At 38.1% G+C, this 20,882-nt stretch overlaps 1 protein-coding gene across 1 annotated transcript; it reads right to left on the bottom strand.

Annotated features, from left to right (window-relative positions):
• Positions 1-15,272: 15,272 nt before the first annotated feature.
• On the bottom strand, positions 15,273-19,701 carry LOC140882851 (uncharacterized). Its single transcript, XM_073289068.1, has 7 exons — positions 19,426-19,701; positions 18,449-18,504; positions 17,427-18,352; positions 17,046-17,244; positions 16,767-16,952; positions 16,270-16,622; positions 15,273-15,690 (listed from the first exon to the last, which is right to left on the bottom strand). Exons 1-7 carry the CDS (start codon positions 19,608-19,610, stop codon positions 15,550-15,552), a joined length of 2,046 nt encoding a protein of 681 aa, XP_073145169.1. The 5' UTR covers positions 19,611-19,701; the 3' UTR covers positions 15,273-15,549.
• Between the last annotated feature and the right edge of the window lie 1,181 nt (positions 19,702-20,882).

The following is a 20,882-nucleotide window of genomic DNA, read 5'->3' as shown; positions in this document are numbered from 1 at the left end:
TATTAGCGACAACTTGACTTACTAAACATCGCAAATAGCGACGATATTATATATGACGATCGTCGCTAATAGCAACGAATTTTTTTATGAAGATCGTCGTTAATAGCGACGACATTATATATGAAGCTTGTTGCTAATACCGACGTTTATTTTTTAATTCGTCGTTAAACCTAACGACGATGAAAATAGTGACGACTTACATATTCGTCCCTAAATCGTCGCTATTTTGAATTTAGCGACGAATTATTAACCTAAAATTCGTCGCTAAACACCGAATTTTGTTGTAGTGTTCATGTCTACAAGATTGCAGACTTTTTCGGTTAGAACTTTATAGTAAGAACTTAATTTATATTACTTTCTTTTAATTGGTTCCAGGATATCTGCCAGATCGAGTTTCTTTTCAACATTACCAGGTATTCATCTAAATTTCATACTTCTTTTATTGAATTTTGAGATTGAATAATTCATACTGTAATTGATTTGCAAAGTTGTTGTCCATTGTGTCTCAAGTGAGAGAAATATAATAATGATGATTCCACTTTAATTTTGTTCTCAATGAAGGTCCATTGTTAACAAGTGTGATAGAGTTGCGATAAAGTTAGTAAATTAATAAACGAATAACATTTTCTAGACATTGTAAATGTGATATTCTCGTACACAATAATTCATCAAACTCGGAATATTTGGGCACAGATATAGACAATATGTTTGGACTATGTTGGGATTTATTTTACGTGACTAATAGATTGGACAGTATTTTTGTTTTATTTTTTGTCAAATATTCATGGTTATCTAGTTAGGTTAAATATTCATGTTATGTGACATTGTTATAATACAATTGTGAATGAGATCAGTATGTGTCACCTTAGAAATAGATAACTAATTTTTTGTTGATCTTTATGGTATTTTGAAAAAATTATATCGTGGACAACCTTTTTAATAATCTTTACGGTATTTTGAAAAATTATATCGTGGCTAATTTATCCACGGTTTTATTTAAATACAGTGCTTAAATTAGCCACAGTTTTTTTAAAACGATGGCTGAAACAACCACATTTTTTAAAAAAACCGTGGTTAAAACAGCCACGTTTTTTTTAAACTTTTGTTAGAATTAAACACGGTTTTTTTAATACCGTGGTTAAGATAACCACGAATTTTTTCAAACCATGGATAAAATAGCCACGGTTTTTTTTTAAAATCGTGGTTATTTCAACCACGGTTTTTTAAAAATCGTGGCTATTTTAACTACGATTGAAAATATCCGTGATTAAAATAACCACGTTTTTTATTTAAAATTTGTGGTTATTTCAACCATGGTTTTAAAAAACCGTGGTTGATGTTAACCACGGAGGATTTAGCCACGGTTTCAAAAAACGTGGTTAAATATTTTAACCACGGAGCCGTGGCTAAATCCAAAACTTTTTTGTAGTGCATTTTGTTCTTTTAAAATTAATAAAATTTGAATAATATTATTTATTAAGGATAATATAGTAATTTAAATTCAATGATTTGATTGATTTAAAATAAATAATTAATAATTTGATTGATGTAGGATAAATATTTAGTAAATAAATAAACAATATGACCAAATAAACATGAGATTAGATAAAATAAATTATCAATATATTAATAATATGTCACTTCAAACCGTGCCTTAATACATATAATTTATAATAATTATTTGTATGTTATATTAAATATATATACTGTATATATATATATATATACGCACAATATAATGATATATAAATATAGACATATACATATATTTCATATAATATGTATGTATGTATGTATGTATTGTTAGGTGAGCATTAAAAGTGATGGTGGCAGGTAGTGGTTGGAGAGGGAAATTAATTGCAAACGCGTAAAGGACGCGTATAGAAGTCCTATAAATAGGCTTCTCCCCTTTCAGTTTAAATTATCACATTCCTCTCTTTTTCTTTTGTATTAACATTAGAGAAGAGAATAAAGAGAGAGAGAAAAAAAGGGTTGCTTTTTTTAAGTGTTCTCTTGTGTGAGTTAGAGAAATTATTTTCTCGGTAATACTCGAGATTTGGGTGTGGTGAGATATAGTGTTTTGTATACGCTTGTAATATTTTTCCGGTTATAAATATTGCAGTAGCTCCGTGGACGTAGCCTATATTGGGTGAACCATGTAAATCCTTGATGTTCTTGTTGATTGTTTTATTCCGCAATTATTATTGTCATGATCGCTCCGGCATAATCCATAACAACTGGTATCAGAGCTGTTACGGTGTTCGGGAGCCTTGGTGAAAAATTTCTTAAAATTCTGAGTATGCTCTGTGGTTGCAGCTTTGTCTGATCTTCCACATCAGAAAAGATTTTTTGAAATTTTATAAAGGCAGTAGAAACGATGGCCGGAAATGACGGATCGGGACCTAGAATCAATAAGTTCGACGGTACAGATTTCATGTTCTGGCGGTTACAGATTAAATATTATTTGCATAGCAAGAAGCTACATCAACCTCTCTCTGGGGTGAAGCCAGAAAAGATGGAGGATGATGAGTGGGAGCTTCTTGACCGACAAGTGTTAGGGGTAATACGATTGACCCTAACAAAGAACGTGGCACAAAGATGATGTCCATTTTTTCGGACATGTACGAGAAGCCATCAGCAAATAATAAAGTGTTTCTCAAGAAAAAGTTATTCAACTTGAAGATGGAGGAAGGTGCTTCGGTGGCGGCACACATCAATGAATTCAACACGATTGTTTTCCAGATAACATCGGTTGAAATCAAGTTTGATGATGAGATCTGTGCACTTATTCTTTTGGCGTCTTTACCAAATGTTTGGGAGCCGATGCGGGCAGCGATTAGCAACTCTGCTGGAAAAGGAAAGTTACAATTCAATGATGTCAGAGATCGAATACTTGGTGAAGAAGTTCGCAGGAGGGATTCAGGAGAAGCAACATCATCGAGATTTGCCCTAAATTTCAAAAACAGAAGTAGGGGCAGGAGTAGTGAAAAAGGTTCTAGCCGATGGCGTGGCAGATCCAAATCAAGAACTGGAAAAGACAAAAATACCTTTGAAAAGAAATTGAAGTGCTGGAGCTGTGGTGAAACTGGTCACATGAAAAAGGACTGCAGATCACCCAAGAATAATGCAAATGCTATTACTGAGGATGTACATGATGCCTTAGTACTATCCATGGAAGCCCGGTTGATTCTTGGGTTATGGATTCGGGATCTTCATTTCATACCACCGGTGATCGTGATGTATACAGTAATTACATTGCTGGTATGAGTGATATCAGTTTAAAAATGTCAAAAGGATCTATCTGAAAGCTCAACAAAGTGAGGCATGTACCAAAGGTGACCCGAAATCTGATCTCAGTGGGACAACTTGATGACAAAGGCCATAATGTGACCTTCGGTGATGGTTCCTGGAAAGTGAGCAAAGGAGCCATGATTGTTGCTCGAGGACAGAAAACTGGAACCCTCTACATGACTTCCAGTTGCAGAGATACGTTAGCGGCTGTGAATGCTGGAACTAACTCGAGTCTATGACACTGTAGACTTGGACATATGAGTGAGAAGTGAATGAAGTTGTTGTTATCAAATGGGAAGCTGTCGGAATTAAAGTCCATCGAACACGAGCTATGTGAAAGTTTTATTCTTGGAAAGCATAAAAATGTGATCTTTTCAAAAGGCGGCAGAGAACCAAAGGCATCAAAGTTGGAGCTGGTTCATATTGACGTATGGGGGCCATCTCCTGTGACATCCCTTGGAGGCTCACGATATTATGTCACATTTATCGATGATTCAAGCAGGAAGGTTTGGGTTTATTTTTTGAAAAATAAATCTGATGTTTATGAAACCTTTAAGAGGTGGAAAGTCATGGTGGAGAATGAGACCAACTTAAAGGTGAAGTGTTTACGGTCTGATAACGGAGGAGAATATGAAGATGATGAGTTCAAGAAATATTGTGCACTGAACGGGATCAAGATGGAGAAAAATATTCCCGGTACTCCTCAACAGAATGGTGTAGCTGAGAGGATGAACAGGACCCTGAATGAGCGAGCCAAGAGCATGAGATTGCACGCTGGGCTGCCGAAATCATTATGGGCTGATGCAGTTAACACTGCAGCATATCTGATCAATAGAGGACCTTCGGTACCGATTGGTTACAGAATACCTGAAGAAGTCTGGAGCGGAAAAGAAGTAAACCTTTCTTTCTTGAAAGTGTTTGGATGTCTATCATATGTTCACATTGATTCGGCTAGCAGAACAAAACTTGATCCGAAATCCAAAAAGTGTTTTCTTTATTGGTTATGGAGATAATGAGTTTGGTTATCGGTTCTGGGATTACCAAAATCTAAAGATCATTCGGAGCAGAGATGTAATCTTTAATGAGTACGTGATGTATAAGGACAAGTCAAGCGTTGGAGCTGGTGATGAATGTCCAGAAGTCAAGAAGACGGATGAAGTACCATTGATGGATATTCCTGTGAATGAGTCAAAAATCATTAACCTGAAGGATAAAGAAACAGTTGCACAAGATGATGACCCACAAACTCCAGAAATTGAACTCGGGAGATCTTCTAGAACAATCAGACCACCTCAAAAATACTCCCCTGCACTTCACTATATTTTGCTTACAGATAAAGGTGAACCGGAGACCTTTGAAGAAGCAATGCAAAATGTGAGGCCTCAGTTCTAATACTCTAATCTTAAGATAATGTAAACCATCATCAACAATAATTCAAAAGTCAAAGCAAGACAAAAAAAAATTTTAAAGGGCTGCGCTCGATCGCATGTACTCGTGCGATCGAGCGCACAATCCATGCCTCAAGTACTGCTGGAGAAATCTCAAGTGTTGCGCTCGATCCTACAAACTCGTGGGATCGAGCGCACCATTTTTGCAGTTCTACTGCCTCAACAAATTTATGGGTCGCGCTCGATCCTACAAACTCGTGCGATCGAGCGCGCCCTCTGCCCAGAAAACATCAGAAACAGGGCAGGCTTTCTTCAATCCAAACCACCATTCAAATCTTCAATATAAAACATGCATCAACACATCCAACATGCATATTACATTACAAGATAGTTCTAAAGTTATACAATCTCAAACTAGTAGAACATGCTTCAATCTAACTTATTCAAAACAATACAACAACATGAGTTCGAATACAATCTAAGTTCGATTACAAATTCGACTTCCAAAACATCAAGTCTCACTTCTAATCAACTCAACCCTTAGCCATGCTGCCTCTGACTCGGTCCTGCCCCACCTATTGCCAAGCACACATACAAAGACAAGACAACAGCCGGATAATCCGGTGAGAATAACATTTCCAGTAAAAGAGACTAACATGCAATCTCAGATAAGCATCTCAAAATGAAATACATCCATTTCCAGATATTCAAATATCAACCATGCAAATCCAAGAGAAATCAGAATGAAATGCATGACTTTAAAACTCTTGGATTATCAAGTCCGGATAATCACGAAATTGTTGCTCTGCTTTTGGGATCCCGAGGATGAGATCACGTAAACAACTCACCGACTCTTCCGATCGAGGTGGTGCTACGTATCTCCATCCTCTAGACTTTGATGCTGCTATAAGGAGTATGCTGACACTAGGCGAACCTCTACGCCTAGGCCACTCGCTTAAAAGCCCCCAAAACGTCTACATAAAAGGGTCATTCTGCCCGCTGAAACAAGGATTTTGGCTCAAGATGAATGTAATGCAAATCATAACTCATTCAATAAGTTCAAGTAATTCAATTACCATGCAAGTATGTGATTTCTTCGGAACACTCGAATCACGTCGGATTCAAGTCACTCGTTCTATTCCAGTCTAAGTCGTCTTATACCTCTTTCAAACGCCGATGCTCCAACCTGGAAACAACAACAATAATATACTCATTCAAGATTCAATCAAACTTTCTAGTAGATAATAAGAGAATCGATACTATCCGGCTACAATCTCTAAAACGATACAACTCCTGCAACCTCGCAACCCAACGACCTTCAAACGAATCTGCAAAAGAAGTAATAAAGGCCCGAGATCACTATCAACATTCAAACACAACTGAAAATGGCTCAAATCAATTCAAACCAAACTATAGCCCAAAAACTCAAACCGGCGGCATAACGGCTAGATTCTGATCAAACCAAAAACGCAGACAGCAATACAATAACGATACCCACGTACTCATAGCAATGCTAAGACAAAAACAACAAAGCAATTCCAACACATCTCAAAACCTCATTTTCGAAAATAGGCTTCCAAAAATCATAACAATTCCGAATGACGCTCTATTTCAAAACCGACAGAGAATAAACGATCAGAACTCTGTCAAGAACAACATACTCAAAACTCAAACGATTCTAACAATATCCAAAAAATAGAATGTATTTGATCGTAGAAAAACTTACGATAGAATGAAGCTCTCGCAACCGTGATCGCTAATCTGCCTTCAGAAATAAATTTTAACGGACGGATCGAGCTCGGGAAGAAATCTAAAAGCTTGGAACTCAAATGGGTCGGCTTCAATGGAGGGAGGAGGCGTGGAGGAGAAGGATGGGGAAGGAAGAAGAGTCAAAGAGCTTATAAATATCTAAAAAATCCAATATTTGCATTTTAGTCCCTGAAAAATCCAAAATTTGCAAAAAAGACCCTGATAAAAATCAAGTCGGCTCTTGAACTCTGTAATCTCCGATTATCTCAAATAAAGTCAATTAAGATAAATTTGGGGCGTTGCAATTCTCCTCCTCTAAGAAAAGATTTCTTCCTCGAAATCAAACACGATTTCAACACGAACTCTGTCTCTCTAATTACTCCTTCAAGTCTGTCAATCAAAAGTCGACTCATTCTCGTCAGAATAATCTTCCTGTGCTCAGAAACAATTCGAATCATCTCTGGTTCCAACTCATGTGACAAAGAAAATCATCTCCAATTAATGGGGATCTTCATTTCTTCTCGTACAACTCTTGAAAAGTGCCTCCAATAATTGATCAAATAGTTGTCGTTGTACGAAGTCTCCACAAGAAACAAGAATTTTGCCAAACTAGTGCTAAGTCAAGCCCTACTACTCAAGGCATATCCTCCAAAGTTTGACTCATCTGATCTGGTTGTCCGTCATTCTGAGGATATTGAACTGAAATAAGTTGTAATCAAACAACAAAAGTCTCTTCGAAGTCTATGCCGAAAGAACGAGTGCAACGAGGATCTCTATCTAAACTGACGGACTTCGGCAAAACAAGACATCTGACAACCTCTGACAAAATATCAATCCTCTGATCCTGACTAAAAGTCATTATGTACGGAATACGGTAGCAGATTTCATCAATCAGACAATCATAAACAGATAGTAGATAAAATAAGATCAAATCCTACGGTTCAAGACATCAGCTGTTGCATTCAATTCTTCAGATAAAGATTCGCAGTCAGAAATCTCATACGATTTAATCCTGTTATCTGCCTCCAAATCAGTTCCATCTGCGCAAACAAATATCCAACTCTTAAGATTTGAAAAGATCATGGAAATCTCCTCATAAGACAATAGATAACAGATCTACTAATCAATAAGATCGCTGCGAGCTCAAAGTCCAGATTCAGACATTGAGTCTCGAGCGTCTTCAGCTGTCTCCATGTCTAGACTAGAGTGTGATTCCTCTGAATAAGAATACAATCCAAAATCTCGATAAGAAGAATTCCAAGTACTGAAAGATCATCAGTATCAAATCAGCATACTGGAACGCTGATCGACAGAAATTCCATTACCAGATCATAAAATCGAGGAAGACAACTCGATCCAAATAGAATTCAGAAATCGAAGAATAGCATACGACTGCTCGGCACCAAAATCTGCTATACGATTCTCCAAAATCTCTGAATGTTCAGTACAATTCTTATTCCAAAAAGATAAGAAATCATCGATAAGAATTACTAGTCCCAACTAATTCTTCTGAAAGATCCGGTTAATAGAAAATTAACAACACTACAGGAGTGTTCGTCAATTTGAACGATTCAACCAAAGTTAAGGAGCATGATAAACATTAAACAGATTCTTCAATAAGAAGGCAACAGACTCACCAGCATCTATCAGTCAATAAGAGTAGGAAAACCAAAATCGAAGATTTACCTGCTATGTTATTCTCGGGTGCAGTCTAAGTCTGCGGATCCTCAGACAAAGCAAAAACTCGTGCCTGCTGTCTGGGAGGCTGGTTCGCATACTGATTATCTTCCTGTCTATTCTGCTGCTGAGGTTGGAAAGAGTGAACCGAATGTGCTTGCCGCTGAGGCTGAGCTGTCTGCCTCAAAGAACTTCCACTTTGTGCTTGCTCAGAGCCCCTCTGAGGACACAATCTGGCAAAGTGCCACGTCTGGTTACAGATATAGCAGCTTCCAAAAATACCTCTACACTTATCACTGGAGTGAAGACCTCCGCAATTTGCACAAGACAAGTCTGGCTGACCCGAACTCTGTCCTGAACCAATTTGTTTCGATCCGCTGGAGCTAGAATAACTGCTTCCAGACTTTTTGAATTTCTTTCCCTTCGATCGAATATGCTTTCTAAAGTCACTCCCTCTAGATCGGTTTGATTGTTGGAAAGGAATCTGCTGCAAAAATTTGGATTTAAACAAACTCCAAGAAATGGACATACCTTGATTCTCTCATGCTTTCTTCCTCGAAATCCACCAACTTTTTGCAATACCTTGAAGTTGATATATAACTAACCGAATTCGAAGGTCATCGGTATAGCCCAGAGAATCAAACAATTGATCGATCTCCTGTAACCAGTTTTCACAACCAACTGCATGTTTGGTACTCTGCAGATTCGGTGGATTAAAAGTCCGAAACCTTAACAACAAAGTTTCCATCGGTGTCGGGGTGACATCCATCTGATCAATCTCTATACTAGCTTGCTCGTTTGGAGGAGTAACTGGCGGTGGGTTTCTGTTAATAACTCGACGAGGACCCATCTGATAATCAAATTTTAGGACACGATATATCTCAATCGCTACAATCGGTGCCCTTACAACCGCTCAGATACCGGATACCAGTCGATAACAGAAACAATTATATCTCAAGTAGATCATGCTTTATAAATTAAATCACATAAACATGTAATTCAATTCATCCTCAAATAATAAAGCATTCTAGCATGAAATTAAATAAACAGTTAAATAACTCAATCACATGCGACGAGCCAATACACACAGACTCGATCTACCCCGCTCACTCTAGTTCAACCAAGAACTTATCGCTCTGATACTACTTAATGTGAGGCCTCGGTTCTAATCCTTTAATCTTAAGATAGTGTAAACCATCATCAACAATAATTCAAAAGTCAAGGCAAGACAAAAAAATTTTTAAAGGGCTGCGCTCGATCGCATGTACTCGTGCGATCGAGCGCACCATCCATGCCTCAAGTACTGCCGGAGAAATCTCAAGTGTTGCGCTCGATCCTACAAATCGTGGGATTGAGCGCACCATTTTTGTAGTTCTACCGCCTCAACAAATTTAAGGGCCGCGCTCGATCCTACGAACTCATGAGATCGAGCGCGCCCTCTGCCTAGAAAACATTAGAAACAGGGCAGGCTTTCTTCAATCCAAACCACCATTCAAATCTTCAATCTAAAATATGCATCAACACATCCAACATGCATATTACATTACAAGATAGTTCTAAAGTTATACAATCTCAAACTAGTAGAACATGCTTCAATCTAACTTATTCAAAACAATACAATAGCACGAGTTCGAATACAATCTAAGTTTGATTACAAATTCGACTTCCAAAACACCAAGTTTCACTTCTAATCGACTCAACCCTTATCCATGCTGCCTCTGACTCGGTTCTGCCCCACCTATTGCCAAGCACACATACAAAGACAAGACAACAGCCGGATAATCCGATGAGAATAACATTTCCAGTAAAAGAGACTAACATGCAATCTCAGATAAGCATCTCAAAACGAAATACATCCATTTTCAGATATTCAAATATCAACCATGCAAATCCAAGAGAAATCAGAATGAAATTCATGACTTTAAAACTCTTGGATTATCAAGTCCGGATAATCACGAAATTTTTGCTCTGCTTTTGGGATCCCGAGGATGAGATCACGTAAACAACTCACCGACTCTCCCGATTGAGATGGTGTTACGTATCTCCATCCTCTAGACTTTGGTGCGACTATAAGGAGTATGCTGACACTAGGCGAACCTCTACGCCTAGGCCACTCGCTTAAAAGACTACACAAAAGGGCCATTCTGCCCGCTGAAACAAGAATTTTGGCTCAAGATGAATGTAATGAAAATAATAACTCATTCAATAAGTTCAATTAACTCAATTAACATGCAAGTATGTGATTTTTTCGGAACACTCGAATCACGTCGGATTCGAGTCACTCGTTCCATTCCAGTCTAAGTCGTCTTATACCTCTTTCAAACGTCGATGCTCCAACCTGGAAACAACAACAATAATATACTCATTCAAGATTCAATCAAACTTCCTAGTCGATAATAAGAGAATCGATACTATATCGGCTACAATCTCTAAAACGATACAACCTCGCAACTCAACGGCCTTCAAACGAATCTGCAAAAGAAGTAATAAAGGCCCGAGATCACTATCGACATTCAAACACAACTGAAAACAGCTCAAATCAATTCAAACCAAACTATATCCCAAAAACTCAGATCGGCGGCGTAACGGCTAGATTTTGATCAAACCGAAAACGCAGACAGCAGTACAATAATGATACCTACTCATAGCAATGCTAAGACAACAACAACAAATCAATTCCAACACATCTCAAAACCTCATTTTCAAAAATAGGCTTTCAAAAATCATAACAATTCAGAACGACGCTCTATTTCAAAACCGACAGAGAATAAACGATCAGAACTCTGTCAAGAACAACATACTCGAAACTCAAATGATTCTAACAACATCCGAAAAATAAAATGCATCTGGTCGTAGAAAAACTTACGATAGAACGAAGATCTCGCAGCCGTGATCGCTAATCTGCCTTCAGAAATAAATTCTAACGGACGGATCGAGATCGGGAAGAAATCTGAAAGCTTGGAACTCAAATGGGTCGGCTTCAATGGAGGGAGGAGGCGTGGAGGAGAAGGATGGGGAAGGAAGAGGAGTCAAAGAGCTTATAAATATCTAACAAATCCAATATTTGAATTTTAATCCCTGAAAAATTCAAAATTTGCAAAAAGGACCTTGTTCAAAATCAAGTCGGCTCTTGAACTCTGTAATCTCCGATTATCTCAAATAAAGTCAATTAAGATAAATTTGTGGCGTTACACAAAATGATGATTCAACCAAGTGGGAGTTAGTCATGGAAGATGAGATGGATTCACTGTCATCCAATCAGACATGGAAGTTGATGGAACTTCTGGAAGGCAAGAAGGCATTACACAACAAGTGGGTGTACCGAATCAAAGAAGAAGTTGATGGCAGCAAACAGTACAAGGCAAGACTTGTGTAAAAGGCTTTTAACAAAGAGAAGGCGTTGATTATACCGAGATTTTCTCTCCAGTGGTTAAGTTAAGCACTATCAGAACATTACTTGGACTAGTGGCTAAGGAAGACTTACATCTGGAGCAATTGGTTGTAAAGACGGTGTTTTTTCATGGTGACTTGGATAAAGAAATTTATATGAAGCAGCCACAGGGATTTTGTGACGCCCGGGGCTGAGGAGGCGAGGAGTGATCGCCGGTGCCAAGAGGTTGCACGGACAATGAGCGGCTTCTGGTAGGCTTCTAGGCGGAGGGAGACATGAATGAACCAATCCTGCCGGAATGAGAGAGATTCTGAGACTGTGTAGGTATGAGACTGCATAGTTGAGGAGAGTTTAAAAAGGTTTCATATGTACTACTCATATCAAGAAGGTGCATCTTCTTTTCATGAGCTCATCATATAAGAACTCCAAAGTTAAGCGTGCTTGACTTGGGGCAATTTTAGGATGGGTGACCCCCTGGGAAGTTTCTCAGGGTGCGTGTGAGTGAGGACATAAGCACGCTGAAAAGACCTGTCTTGATACAGTGGGTCGTTACAAATGGTATCAGAGACAACCTCTCTTCGTACGGTATGGTTCGGGGACGAACCAAGCGGAAGCTAGTGGGCATGTGACGCCCGGGGCTGAGGAGGCGAGGAGTGATCGCCGGTGCCAAGAGGTTGCACGGACAATGAGCGGCTCCTGGTAGGCTTCTAGGCGGAGGGAGACATGAATGAACCGATCCTGCCAGAATGAGAGGGATTCTGAGACTGTGTAGGTATGAGACTGCATAGTTGAGGAGAGTTTAAAAAGGTTTCATATGTACTACTCATATCAAGAAGGTGCATCTTCCTTTCGGGAGCTCATCATATAAGAACTCCAAAGTCCCTGGGAAGTTTCTCAGGGTGCGTGTGAGTGAGAACATAAACACGCTAAAAATACCCGTCTTGATACAGTGGGTCGTTACAGATTTGAAGTACGAGGGAAAGAGAAAATGGTATGCAAACTTCAGAATAGCTTGTATGGTCTCAAACAAGCTCCAAGAAAGTGGTACAAGAAATTTGATGGATTCATGAATAACAACGGTTTTCTGAGGTGCCAGACAAATCACTGTTGTTATGTGAAGAAGATTGATGGTTCCTATATCATTCTACTGCTATATGTTGATGACATGTTGATAGCAGGATCTTGTCTGGAGGAGATTGATAAACTCAAGAGAGAGTTATCAAACGAATTTGCAATGAAGGATTTGAGAGCTGCAAAACAAATCCTTGGAATGAGGATCTTAAGAGATCGGGTGAACGGAGTCTTGAAGTTATCTAAGGCAGAGTACGTGAAAAAGGTTCTTAGCAGATTCAACATGGATGAATCTAAACCGGTTAGTACTCCTTTGGCTAGTCATTTCAAACTAACCAAAGCCCAGTCACCATCGACGGAGCAGGAGCATGCTTATATGAATAAGGTTCCTTGTGCCTCTGTTGTCGGAAGCCTCATGTATGCAATGGTATGCATCAGACCAGACATAGCACATGCAGTGAAAGTTGTGAGCAGGTTTATGAGCAATCCAGGGAAACAACACTGGGAAGCAGTGAAGTGGATTCTCAGATATTTGAAAGGTACTATCAGTTCATCTTTGTGATTCAGAAATTCAGATTCAGGCTTACAAGGTTTTGTAGATGCCGACATGGGTGGTGACCTAGACGGCAGGAAGAGTAATACTGGATATGTGTTTACATTGGGTGGTACAGCAGTAAGCTGGGTGTCCAAGTTGCAAAAGATTGTTGCACTTTCGACTACAGAAGCTGAGTATGTTGCAGTGACAGAAGCTAGCAAGGAGATGATATGATTGAGATCATTCCTTAAGAAATTGGGTCAGAAGCTTGAGGATAGCACATTACACTGTGACAGTCAGAGTGCTATTCATTTGGCAAAAAATCATGTTTATCATGCTAGGACGAAACATATAAAGGTTCGGTACCATTTCATCAGATCGGTTTGGGAAGATGGAATCTTGATGCTTGAAAAGATTCCTGGAAGTAGAAATCCAACCGATATGTTCACAAAGGCGGTGACCACTGACAAACTGGAAGTTATGCTCGACTTCAGTTGGACTGCAAGTATAAGAGAGGATGTCTGAGCTGCTGCATTAATTGTGTGAAGCCATGATTGAAATCAAGTATTCAAGTAGAAGAAATGTTAGGTGAGCATTAAAAGTGATGGTGGCAGGTAGTGTTTGGAGAGGGGAATTAATTGCAAACGCGTAAAGGACGCGTATAAAAGTCCTATAAATAGGCTTCTCCCCTTTCAGTTTAAAGTATCACATTCCTCTCTTCTTCTTTTGTATTAACATTAGAAAAGAGAATAAAGAGAGAAAAAAAAGGGTTGTTTTTTTAGGTGTTCTCTTGTGTGTAATACTCGGGATTTGGGTGTGGTGAGATATAGTGTTTTGTATACGCTTGTAATATTTCTCCGGTTATAAATATTGCAGTAGCTCCGTGGACATAGCCTATATTGGGTGAACCACGTAAATCCTTGATGTTCTTGCTGATTGTTTTATTCCGCAATTATTATCGTCATGATCGCTCCGACATAATCCATAACATGTATGTATGTATGTATGTATGTATGTATGTATGTATATTTACGTGTGTGTGTGTGTGTGTATATATATATATATATATATATATATATATGTTATAATTAATATTTAGTTAAGTTTTCTTAAATAAATGTATAGTGGGTTCGCGGGTCTAATTCGTATTAGACACGCCGGATTTCGAGGCAGGGTGGGTATAAAAACGAAGCGTGGCATTTTCGGATCCGGATCCTATTTTTCGATGGCGAGATGGGTCATGAGTTTGACGAAATCCGCCCCGAACTCATCATGTTGCCAACCCTGCTCAGACCTTAGCAACTAAGCACTGATTTATGATAACTTGTGAGTAATGCAATATCACAAATGATTATTTTGATCAGATAAGACTTTTGAGCGTGTGATGAACAGTTTTTCATTAGGTTCCTCTAATTTGACAATTGATAGAGTGTTGATCACAAGATGTTCGAGAGCTTCTATAAGACCAGAGATGAGCCTTTCATAGATGCATTCCAACTTTTGTGTTCAAACGGTCGTTAATGTCTTATTAAATGCACCTATGTCAAAATATATTAGCTTTTAACTTGTTATATACCCAAAAAAAAATGGTTTGATATGGTTCATTAAATATAGTGTACTTTCATTTTAGAACGACTACAAATGACACATTCTTTGACTTAGAGTACATGATATCAGATAATACTGAAATTCTAATTGTTCCAACATTTGTTAACTTGGCTACTGTTTTGGATCTAGCCATTGTTTTCTTGTTCTATGTTTTCGCTGATTTTTCTTGATGAGCTTCTACTGTTTTTCCTTAGGGTCGGTTTTTTTTTTTTCTTAATCAAAATTCAGTGCATCACCAAAAGTTAAAGTATCTAGCAATTTCCCTTTTTTGGTGATGTCAAAACCAAGTAATTGTAAGAAATACTATCAATTACATAAATCGGAGTAATTTCAAAACAATAATAAAGATTATTAATAAAGATCAGTGAAAAAGTATCCATCAGTTCATTCAAAGAATATAAGTATATCATTCCAGATTGTAAAAGTATTGACGAACAGGAAGAGGAGAGGCAGGATAAATATCAACGGGTTCTGGATTGCCCCGTCTATCATAGCACTTATACTGTGATGATGATATTCTCTTTTGCTAAGATGAAGGATTTGCATTTTGCAGAGGAAGAACTCAGGAAAATGAGCGCTCATGCACAGATATTGATGACAAGTTCTAACAAAAAAATTTCGCAATCATATCTGACCGAGTATTGTAAAATACAATGATTCTTACTCTCTATTTTAGATCATCAACTAACTTGTTGAAAACAATTACATGATGTCCTAACTAAAACAGGTTGGTGCAACAACTCATGTCAATGGGATGATTTACTGAGATGCAACTCATTTGGTGCATGATCCGCAATTGGCTTGCTCTGAGCAAAGAAGGTGAGAGAGATCACACTGCATTATTCCCTGGTGTCTTGGTCAAAAACCGGAAGAATGCCCAAGGCTGATGAACCAAGGTGTGTGCCTCTCACGATGCCATCGTAACCTATATTAATTTCATGGCACAAGAGCAAGATGGAGTCCCATAAAGCTGTTCTTCCCTGCACAAAAAATTTAAAAAAAAACGAATGATCTAATGTCATAGTTCTGTAGTAGCATGCCCATCATTCATATAGATAGATAACTGAAACAAATCTTACATTAGCACTTTAACAAGAAATCCAATTGAATAATATTTTAGCCAGGAAACAAAGGAAGAAAAACTTTAGGATGGCCAAGGAAAAGACAAGCCTAATATGATTGTTTCTCGGTTGTTCTATACCCATGTTGGTTATTTTCGGTGTATTAGGTAGTTCTCAAGCTGGGGATACTCAACATTGTACAGAGAGAATCGATATTTTTTATTCTACTGAGAGAGGAAAAGGAAATTGATGATGCCTGTCTCGTTGTTTCTGATTATCTTATTAATTTCATCTTTTAGGCACCTGATTTAAGGTCAATATACTGTTTCTTATAATGTACTCATCGCAACAACTTGCATCAGTATTATTTCCTTTTGGTCAGCTGTTAACTTTTTGTCAAAAATTGAGGGCAGTCAATTGATGTTCCAGACCGTATCTTACAATGTAAAAAGACCAGGATGATTCACTTGATTTCTAAATCATGGACTATAAACTTGCCTGGAGAGAGAACTGAGGCTTTTTGTTCCAGTACACAGCAAAACCTGGCGTATTTTGCTTCCCAACAGCCAAAATACAAGCACCGGGATGCAGAACAGAAGGAACACCAGATATAACAGCTATGTATTTCTCCGGAAACCGTTCTTTAGGTGGAAGAACACCCAAAAACAACGGATTCTTGCTTGAGTGGGCCCCAGCATAAGCTGTAGAATCAACATGCAGCATCCAACTGGGGTGTTCCAGAAAAGCACAAAATAGATAAAGAAGCAAATGAGAGTCGCTGGGAACTTTGTCATAAATCTCTCTATTTCCCCGATACTCATAGTTCTTTACACAAGTTCCATCAGCAAGCTCTGTGACAAGTTTGACAGGTAAATGGCATTTCACTTTTCAGGAAAACAAACAATATGAATATTTACGACATAAGATTGGCATTAACATCGAAACTGTTGTCGAAACTAATGGGAAAAGGCAGTGTCAAGAAAGAATAAACTCACCACGAACCCTTTGCACAGTATAATGTGCTTGGATACTGCTTTGCGGAAGTAAACCTTTACCCCATTCTCCTTTCATCAAGGCATGAAGTCTTTGATGTTCATCAATGGCATCAATACCCTCGCGCAAAACAGGGATTAAGGTGCTGTGTTGAGGAGACTGCTGGAAAGTGGTTAGAGAAGACTTAGCTGCAGATCAAAAGAGTAGTAGTTAAATCAAGGTTTTACGATACCACCTACCAAATCTTTGCAGGAGATTAAAGAGAAGGAAAAAAGACTTACACATGCTAGCATCGAGAACTTGAACAAGTGTAGCACGTAGCTGGTGAAGAAGCCCGTCTTCATCAATCGCATAAGACGGTTCCCATTCCGTAGTCCGCTCAATTGGGGATATGGTAGGACGAGTAGCAATGACTGGCGCATCACTTCCGATTTGACTGATTGTAATCGCCATACCAAGTTTGGCAGCAGCTTCCATTACCTAAAAGCATGAGAGGACATCAAGAAGGTAATGACATACACTATTTTACCTAATCGATCTCTTGCAACAAGATCCTTGAAAAAGTGAAAATACCAACTCCAAGCTGAAGCTACAACGGCTAATTAAAAGCTATATGATCTAGGCCAAATCCATAAAAGATAGCTTAAAATTACAGCTCTTACCTTTAAATGACAGGTCTCGACTTTGCTAAGAAGAGGATTAAGCAAAAAAGCAGAAAACCACTGCCTGAGATGATCACGCCACAACTCAATCTGTGGATAAATACCCAGGTCCTCAAGAGATTGTATTGTCTCTTCGATAGACATAGGAGGGGGGAGATTTCCCTCACCTTTCTTTGGGGGAGTGGTGAATTTCTTGGAAGCAGGGGACATCCTGACAGGCCTCAATGGGGTACTTCTTGTTGTGCCAGATGTATTAACTGAACTGGCAATTGTGTTAGGACTGGCCACACCCAATCCGGTTGCACTGGGTGATGGGGTTGCCAATGTAGTTGCTGTTTCAAATATTTTCTTCCCCACATCAGCCAAAAATATTTCAAGGTCTTCTTCTGTGCTTATCTCTTTATGAAAAGCATGTCTCTTGTTGGACCAAGGAGTGGAAAGAAACTGATCAGAACCTGGTGAAGTCTGCAGGGATGGTGATTGCAAAGAGGTTGGTGATCGTGCAGAGGTTGTGGGTACAAGATACATAGTGGGAGACACTGGTGATTTGGGTGGTGTGGTGAAGGAATTTATCATGCCACCACCAGTTCTTGACTTGCCACCACTTGTTCTCAATGATTGATTTGAGCCAGTAATTGGCTGACGAAGTGGCACAAGAACATTTGACGGAGAAGGCGGACTAGTTTTATTTTTAGGAAGTTTATTTGAAAATTCTTTGGTCAATGGTTCATCCTTGGGTCTAAAACCTAGAAGTCCCAGTTGTCGGCTGGTAAGACGCGTTAGCTCCTTTGTTCCTTTGCCCGGAGAAAAGGCCATTACATCTACACAATTCCTTGCTCGCCATTGTGAGATGGCTTTCACAAAAGCAAGTAAAGCTCCACAAAAAAAGCAACTTGCAGTTGTTAGTATCACCTTGGAACTCAGACCTGACATTTTGACAAGATACATAAAGTATTTTTAGAAAAATATGGTAAAGTTTGCATAAAAATAGAAGTAGGGAAGGGAAATAGCAAATCACTCACGAGCAACATCATGAGAAACATATCCAAGTCCAAAAGTGGTGATGAACAGGTTTTCCCTTCATTGAGAAATTTATACAAATTACTCACAGATAATGACATAATGAGATTCCACAAAGTGCACATGTTCAAAACAAATACAGAGTCTTTTATTCAATTGGGAAAAACATATATATAAATATCAAAATACATCTCCTCAATGCTGCGACTTCATGCTGAGGAACAATTCAAGCTACTGAAAACTGTAGCTTGAAAATCTGCTAAAAAAGCACATACTAAAAAGTTGTTGAGTTTTGTTTATAAAATGATGAACAAGCACCATCACAAAGAAAAAGAACATCTCTAAATTCATAAGTTGGCTCATTTAAAGTTCAATTCAATCTGCTCCATTCCAAATTCAAAGCATGTTCAAATTTCAAATACAGTTTTGCTCAGCACATTTACTCTACTGACTACTGACTACTGACTACTGACTACCTATGATAGTAGAGGTGCATGCGATCAGGTATCATCATTCTAAGTAAGTAAGTAACAACTTAATTATTAATTACATCCAAAAACATGGAATAAGACCATGCTAAATTAAGTGTTCCTTAGATGCCAAACTCAATCTAATCTGTGTACAAATGTCATTTCAAACTTCCATCAACCTGCTGTCATATACCACCTTGCACCTCTACCTCTCTCTACAGCTCATTTTCCACACTCAGATGACATGCTCACATGGCCAACAACTAGTCTCACTTGTACATGCAAACTCCAGCTAACTCAAAGAGGAAAAAAAAAACACGCACACACACATTCGTTGAACAAAGCTTAGCGTGAGCAGTAAGTTGTTTCGGTAGTATAAGAAACCAATATAAAACAAGAGCAAACAAATTAAAATCCTTCGTTTTCCTCGATCAAGCACAAAAACAAAGTGCATTCGCATCAGATAAGCAAATACAATATAGTCAATAAAAGTGTAAATGTCAATGCACCTTGACAGGAAGAGGATAGCAAATGCAGAAGCAGAAAAGACGGAGAGGATGAAGATGAAAGTGAAGGCGGAGGGACGGAGGCTGTTGGAAGTGAGGGCGGCGGAGAGGGCCGGGTTCTGGTACACAGCGAATTTCGGGGGCTTCGATACACTGGAGTTCTGCTGCCCTGCTCCGCTCCCCTCCATTAGTTCCAGAGTAAATGCCAACTAGGGTTTAGGGATTCGGAAGCTCGCCATCAACGGGGTCTTCCGAATTTGAAATTCACCGCCACTTGCTGTCAAGGCTAACTACAAGTTTGTTTAATTTTTTTAAGCAAAAAATTTTATATATATATTTTTTATATGAATGACCCCAATTTTTTCGGCGTACACTGGTTAAACCACGAACTAACCACGCTTGTTAGGGGAATCGAACATTTGACCAGCGTCAAATGTTTATCTACTCCACCAATTGACACTCCTTAGGGGCGCAAAAATTATTTTTTTTATGGGTTAATTGCATACATTACACATGTGAAATCCGGAGATTGTAAAAACTCGCCGTGAAAAAAAAATGATCTATTATAGTTCATTGTGTTTTTTATGTTGATCACATATGTCTCTAAGTTTTCAAATTTTGAGCAAACTACCCCTTGTCCATATATGTTTTCAGGGTATGTGTGCTCAAAATTTGAAAATACAATGAGTTAATAGTCGAAGAGAGTTTCCAGCAATCTCATAATTTCACGTAAAGTATGCAATTTTTTTTTTTTATCTACATTTTTTGCGGTTATTCAACTTATCGAATTTCCGTCTAATTTTATATGTTCTGATATATGTCTACTTTAGCTTTTTTCTCTTAATTTTACATTTTCTTTTATGTTTATTTTAAATCTTTTTTCCCTTCCCACCAAATTTTGACATGGCATACTACATTTGGTATCACATTAACGTCAAAGATAATAAATTGATACAGCGTCAAACAAAGATGATACACAATAGACTAAGACCGATCAAAAGCATAAATAAGCAAATAATAGAACCGAAAATATCATTTTTCTTTTTTAGAAAACAGAAGAACACACTACGAATTTAAATTTGTAAATTTCAAAACACACTACGAATTTAATATTTCTCTCTTTTTTCCATTAATTTAATTAGTTTAATTAAATAGAAAAATGAGATTAAAAAATATTGGTAATCAAGCAAACGTACTTGAATTAATTGAGCTTATTATATAAATGTACCATGATTTAAACATAAATTTTTTAGCTATATATTTTGATAGGTATCCCCTTTTAAACAACGTAAAATAATTAAAGTTGGGGGAACACGGTCATTTACTTTTTTCACATTATGGAGTGACAAGACCCATGTCACTTGAACAATCTTTCTGTAATATGACTAAAAAAAACACAATTATCCAATGAGAAGAAATTGTTTCAAAATACGAAATACTACAAAAGAAAGGCAGCGGTA

The sequence above is a fragment of the Henckelia pumila genome, chromosome 2 (genome assembly GCF_033568475.1).
Source record: "Henckelia pumila isolate YLH828 chromosome 2, ASM3356847v2, whole genome shotgun sequence".
Classification (NCBI taxonomy): domain Eukaryota; kingdom Viridiplantae; phylum Streptophyta; class Magnoliopsida; order Lamiales; family Gesneriaceae; genus Henckelia; species Henckelia pumila.
Note: the sequence above shows the minus strand (reverse complement) of the source record. Positions and strands in the feature narration are given on the sequence as shown.